General features: G+C 41.4%; 1 protein-coding gene across 4 annotated transcripts in view; it reads right to left on the reverse strand.

Annotated features, from left to right (window-relative positions):
* Positions 1-6,000, reverse strand: part of COL4A5 (collagen type IV alpha 5 chain) — a 161,224-nt gene that overhangs the window by 94,327 nt on the left and 60,897 nt on the right. For all 4 annotated transcript variants that reach the window (XM_032227460.1, XM_032227458.1, XM_032227459.1 and 1 more), the window contains exons 4-6: positions 3,033-3,077; positions 1,989-2,033; positions 918-980 (exon numbers count right to left, since the gene is read on the reverse strand). In XM_032227460.1, the coding sequence (XP_032083351.1) occupies positions 918-980; positions 1,989-2,033; positions 3,033-3,077 (153 nt within the window). The remainder of the gene's footprint in view (positions 1-917; positions 981-1,988; positions 2,034-3,032; positions 3,078-6,000) is intronic.

A 6,000-nucleotide genomic window follows, 5' to 3' on the forward strand; every position in this document is an offset into this window, starting at 1 on the left:
CAGGGTTGATCTCCTCTAGGACTGACCAGTTACTCTGTAATTAGCAGAGTATTTCGGACACTGGTTGGTCACTCTGCCTATTTCGCATGACTTAAAGGAATGCTGCCCTTGATGTGGTCAGATCAGCCCCGTTAATTGGACAGCTGCAACTGGGAAGTTTTCTTGAAGGCAAGATGTTGGCCACCACCTTCTTCTCAGCCTAATCCTGGCATTTCCTGATGGTCTCTCAGCCCTGATTAAATCCAACCCTGCTTAAACTGTTTCCAAATCAAGCCTGCTGCTCTAACTTATCCTGTTTGTGTAAACTGAGACTTTTTGGCTGAAAAAGTCCTCATGGTGTTATTTTACAAATCAGCCAGTCCCAGCAGCCAAACATTTGGGGCAACTAATGTTAGCATATGTGCAAAATTCCAAATATCCCCATTAATCCTCTTTTACTATGACCATAGAGCCGCAATGGCGAACCCATGGCAGACATGGCACAGGTGGCACGCGGAGCCCTCTCTCCCAGCTCAGCACCACCGTGCATGTGTGTGTGCCTCCCACCAGCCATCTAATTTTCGGGTCTCTGCTGTGCATGTGGGGGATGTGCATGTGTGCATGGGGGCAGGGGGAGTATGGGGTGGCGCAGTGTGCCCCCCGTACCTCATTTCTGGTCCCAGGAGGATTCAGGGAGAACTGCTAAACCCAAAATGGGGTGCAGGGTGTCGCGTGTGCATGAGCAGGGAGGCAGGGGCTCACAGGAGATTTTGCATGCACATTGCATTATGGGTGTGGGCACGCACGCACGCAATGTCACAAGCATGCGTGTGAACGCTTTTGGCACATGTGGAGAAAAAGATTAGCCATTACTGCCATAGAGTAATTGTCCCACATTAGTTAGGAAAGTTGTATGCTTCCAAAGGAGCCAATCCCACCTTCGTTCCATTGCATCCTGGGATACCTTGGAGTCCGGGAGGCCCATCCTGGCCTGGTAGTCCCTGCATATGGACAGAAGAACATCAGAGGTTGATTGGATTATAATGATGGTTAGTTGCTTGTTTTTCTTTGTTTTTTATTTTTATTTTTTAAACTTTTTTATTTTTTCATTTTCATAAGGTATAACCACATAGCCAACATCGTATTGTATTATTAAATGTTCACATCAATTCATCTTACCATCAACTCCCAAAAACAATTATTGGCTCTTCTACTCTCCATACACCATATTTGTACCTTATCCATCACTTTCTTCTCCCTCTCTCCTCCCCCTCCCTACCTCCTTTCTTCCCTCTCGTCCTTCTCTTCTCTACTTTCCCTTCCTCTCTCCTTCTCCTCTCTCCCCTTTCCACTCCTCCTTTCTCTCCTCCTCTTCCCTTCCCCCTTGCCCTTTCTCCTATCCCTCTCTTCTTCCCTTGCCTCTCTCCTCGGCTTCACACTCTTCATTTCACTTACTTGGCTGTATTTCAGCCTCTGAGCGAGTTCTGTTTTACATTGATGGTATTTATAGTTCCTTTTCAGTGTACATATTTAATTTTAACATATATCTTCCTCCTTTTTTTTAAGGAATAGAACAAAAAAGTATACATATAAAGCAGTGGTGGGATTCAAATAATTTAACAACCGGTTCTCTGCTAGGCAGGGCTAGGTGGTCATGTGACTGAGTGGGTGTGGCCAATTCAACATCACTCAGGTCGATGGGCGCTTCGCCTTAGCTGTTACAATGTAATAAGGGTTAACTGGAGAGGCAGTTTCTGTAAGCAGGGCAATAAAAATGAGGCTAGAAACAACACCAGAATGTTTCCTCCCTGCCTTCCTTACAGGATTAACTCTGTAAAGTGGAAAGAAACAAAAGGAGATTTCTTCCAAAAAACGAACTGCTTAGAAAGTTAACAATCGGTTCTCCCAAAGAGGTGCAAACTGGCTGAATTCCAACACTGATATATAGTCACAATGGTTGCTTGTTTTATAGTCATTCAGCCACTATGATTATAATACAATTTACTTACAGGAAGCCCTGGTGTTCCCGGAAAACCTGGTAACCCTGGAGGACCCTAAGATGAAAAAAAAATCACAGCTCAAGTTAGATACTATCCAATATTTAGAGGAAAACAGCATTTTATCTTAGATTCTTTTGCTGGTCTGAGAGCAGATGAGAATATTTCTGGTTCAGGGTTGAACTGTGGGGTTCTTAGTGCTCTCTGAGCTTGGTGATTTTTTTGCAGACATTTCAATACCAACTAGGGAACATCATCAGTGCTAGAAGAGAGCGAGGTTTGCTTATAAATCTTTACTATGTATGTATGTACAGTGTAAACCTACCATCCTGGGCCCAATGGTTGGGAAGCCAGGCTCTGCCTGTCACAAGCCAGGACAAAGGGTGAGTGATGGAGGAGTAACACCTCCTTAAAAAACCTTGGTCCAGCTGGCCCGGCTGGGAGGACCTCGTAACGGCCACTTTCCAGGGTTACAGGAGAAGACGGTCAATGGTTTTGAAGGCGGAATAGGGTTTTATGCCCCAATGGCAGATCAAGTGGCAGAGCCATCTTCTAGGAGAAGGGAAACTCTGATTACAAAACACCACTGCTTGTGGCAATATCTACTCCTGGAAAAGGCTTCAGGAGTCAACCTTGAGGCAAAATCCGGAGCCAGAGTCCCGGAAGCAGTTCGTAACTGTGTACAACCATATTCTGGTAACTCCTGCAATGCAGCTGGAACCAATCGTATCGGCTCTGCCATTCCATTGGACTATTTCAGTGACGTGGAGAGGGGGGATCTGCTGCTTGGGTAACAATCTATCTATCCTCCATATTATTCTACCCAGGCTTCGTGCTTTGGAGAGGACACTCCAGCTTTGACCTCTTTCCATGGCACGACACCATAGTCTTTTGAAACTGAAGGATGCCAATGTACTGTGTGTGTGTGTGTGTGTGTGTGTGTGTGTATCTATGCATGCGTGTAATATGTTTGAATGTCGCTATCAAAAGCAACCCTTGGTGACTCATTTCTACTTTCTGCTTTATACCAGAATTTTTCTTTAAAAAATCACTTACTCGGATGCCTTTGGGTCCTGTAGGCCCTGGAAATCCACTATCACCCTGCAAAAAGGAGAAGACAAAGCATGACCAAAGCCATCAATGGCAGGAACAGATCCCTTGATAGAAAAGCAGACCTCCATGCAACATCTTCAACAAAGAAGGGCTTGCTCTGCCTACCCCTCACCTGAACATGAGAACATAAGCAGTGCTCTGTTGTGTCAGATGTCTGGCACACTGAGTCCAGCAGTATGTTTTCACAGTGGCAACCCAACTACCCAAGGGGTTCTGGATATGGGTGGATGTGCCTTCAGGTTAGCTTTTGACTCTTGGCAACTGACTGGACAGATCCCTGCAAGTTTCTTGACAAGATTTCAGACATACTACGGCTTAACCTTGCTGAGGGATGAAAGGAAGGGACTGTCTCATGGCCACCAAGTTGGCTTCATGCCTATGGGTGAGACAAGAACTCACATCTCCCTGTTTCTAGACTGGCCCCTTTTTATATAAATAATTTTTATTAAATGTTTTGATCTTTAAAAACAATAGGAAAGACACAGAAAAGAAAAAAAACACAATAAGACAAAACAAGAACATACATAACAATATACTGTAATTTTACAGCTTTCTCTATCGCCTTTCCTTCTTAGCTTTTATAATTCTCCCTTCTGCATTGCCTTCCTCTCACTATAACCTTGTCCTTTAACGTAACAAACATAATATTAACACTTATAATAGTATTCATTATTTATATCTCCATATATTTGTATTCTCTATTTTCTGCCTTAGCTTCTGTTTTCTAGCCACTTGTACATTTTATTCCATACTTTATAGAAGTCCGATTCTTCTCTTTCTTTTAGTTCTATTGTCATCTTATCCATTTCTGCACATTCAAGTATTTTCCTGATTATAGTTTCATCTGAGGGTGTATTGATTTTTCCCCCTTTTTTGTTGGAAGGCAATCCTGGCTGCAATGAGTATGTGTATGATTATGTATTGAGATTGTTTGTTCATTTTTTTGATCCAGTAGTCCTAATAAGAATGCTTCTGGTTTGAGTTCTATTTTTCGCTCAGTAATTTCTTCTAATCACTTCCAAATTTTGTACTTCCTTGTGATGGGGCACGTCCACCACATGTGATAGAATGTTACAGGCTTGTGGTTGCATCTCCAACAATTAGGAGATAAATTTGGGTACATTTTGGCCAATCTCGCTGGAGGCAAATGCCATCTATAAAACATTTTATAGAGATTTTCTTTGTAAGCTACTGCCGTCATAGATTTATAATTTCTTTCCCACAGTTTATCCCATTTTTCTAACTCTATATTATGGCCAAAATTTCTTCCCCAGCTAATCATTGTCTCCTTTACCATCTCTTCCTCCATTTTATATTTTAAAAGAAAATTATATAATCTAGTGATCATTTTTCCTCCCGTTCCTAGTAATATTTTATCTAATTCCATTTGTGGCTCGTATATTCTGTATTGTTCCCGATCTTTTTTAAATCTTGTTTTAATTTGTAGGTAGGGCCACCATTCCATATTTATTCCCTGTGCTTTCAGATCTTGTACCTGATTTTAGTTCTCCTTTTTCATCTAAGAGGTCTGCATATCTTACCATTTTACTAAGGTCTATAGTATATGGGTATGTCATTGCCTCCATGGCTGATAACCAGCTTGGGATTTTCAGGTAGTGGGTTTTTTTATTTTTCCCCAGACCCTAAACAGAGCATCCCTTATTATATGTCTCTGAAAGTAGGAATGAGATTTAGTCTTTCCAACTCCCAGCCTAGTTGGAGATCGTGTCCTTCTAGCATAAGGATTCTTTTATTTTTTAATTGGATCCAGTCTTTTAGCCTTGTTAGGGCTGCCGCCTGGTAATAAAACTCCCAATCTGGGAATCCAAAGCCGCCTCTGTTTCTACTATCTTGTAGAAGTTTGTATTTAATACGCATTTCCCCCCCTGACCAAATAAATTTGGACACCATTTTATTTAGTTGTTCGGAAAAAAAATTCTCTAATTTAATTGGTATTGTTTGAAAAATATAGAGTAATTTGGGTAGTATAGTCATTTTGATTGTTGAGATTCTGCCAATTAGTGATATCTGCAGTTAAGTCCAATTGTTCAAATCTGTTTGTGTCTGTCATAGCAGTTTGTTGTAATTATCTTCTTTTATTGTAATACATTATAATTCTTTATGCTATTTATGTTGTTTGCATTTTTTGTCATGGATCACACCAGTGAGGCTAAAACCAATTTTATAATCCATCACCCTCCAGGAGTACTCATTTCGAAAGACTTAAGTCCCAGAGCACACTGTAACAATATTGACAAAAAGGCATTCAGAGTTGTCAACCTTATTTTACATAGCTTTCTCTCTGGTAACACTGTGCTGCTAACTAGGGCATACAAAACCTTTGCCAGACCGATCCTTGAATACTGCTCACCTGCCTGGAACCCACACTACATTCCGGACATTAAAACATCAGAGAAGGTCCAGGGGTATTTTACAGGAAGAGCACTCAACTCCTCTGCTTGTAATAAAATTCTGTATACCTCCAGGCTTGAAATTTTAGGCCAGGATAACCTTGAACTATGCCATCTACATTCTGACCTGAGCTTAGTGCACAAGATAATCTGCCATAAGGTCCTACCACTTAATGACTACTTTTACTCCAACCGCAATAGCACAAGGGTTATCCATAGAGACAAACTAAATGTTATCCGTTCTAATCTTGATTGCAAGAAAAATGATTTTAGCAATAGAGTAGTAAATGTGCGGAATGTGCTACCTGATCCTATTGTTAGTTCCTCTAACCCCCATACCTTTGACCTTAAGCTGTTTACCATGGACCTTACATATTTCTTAAGAGGTTCCTAAGGGAGCATGCATAAGCACACCAGCGTGCCTACCATCCCTGTACTACTGTCCTATTTATATGTACTCTTTCTATGTGTTTATGGCTGTTTTGCTTATTTTTATCCAT

Source organism: Thamnophis elegans, chromosome 12, assembly GCF_009769535.1.
Source record: "Thamnophis elegans isolate rThaEle1 chromosome 12, rThaEle1.pri, whole genome shotgun sequence".
Classification (NCBI taxonomy): Eukaryota; Metazoa; Chordata; class Lepidosauria; order Squamata; family Colubridae; genus Thamnophis; species Thamnophis elegans.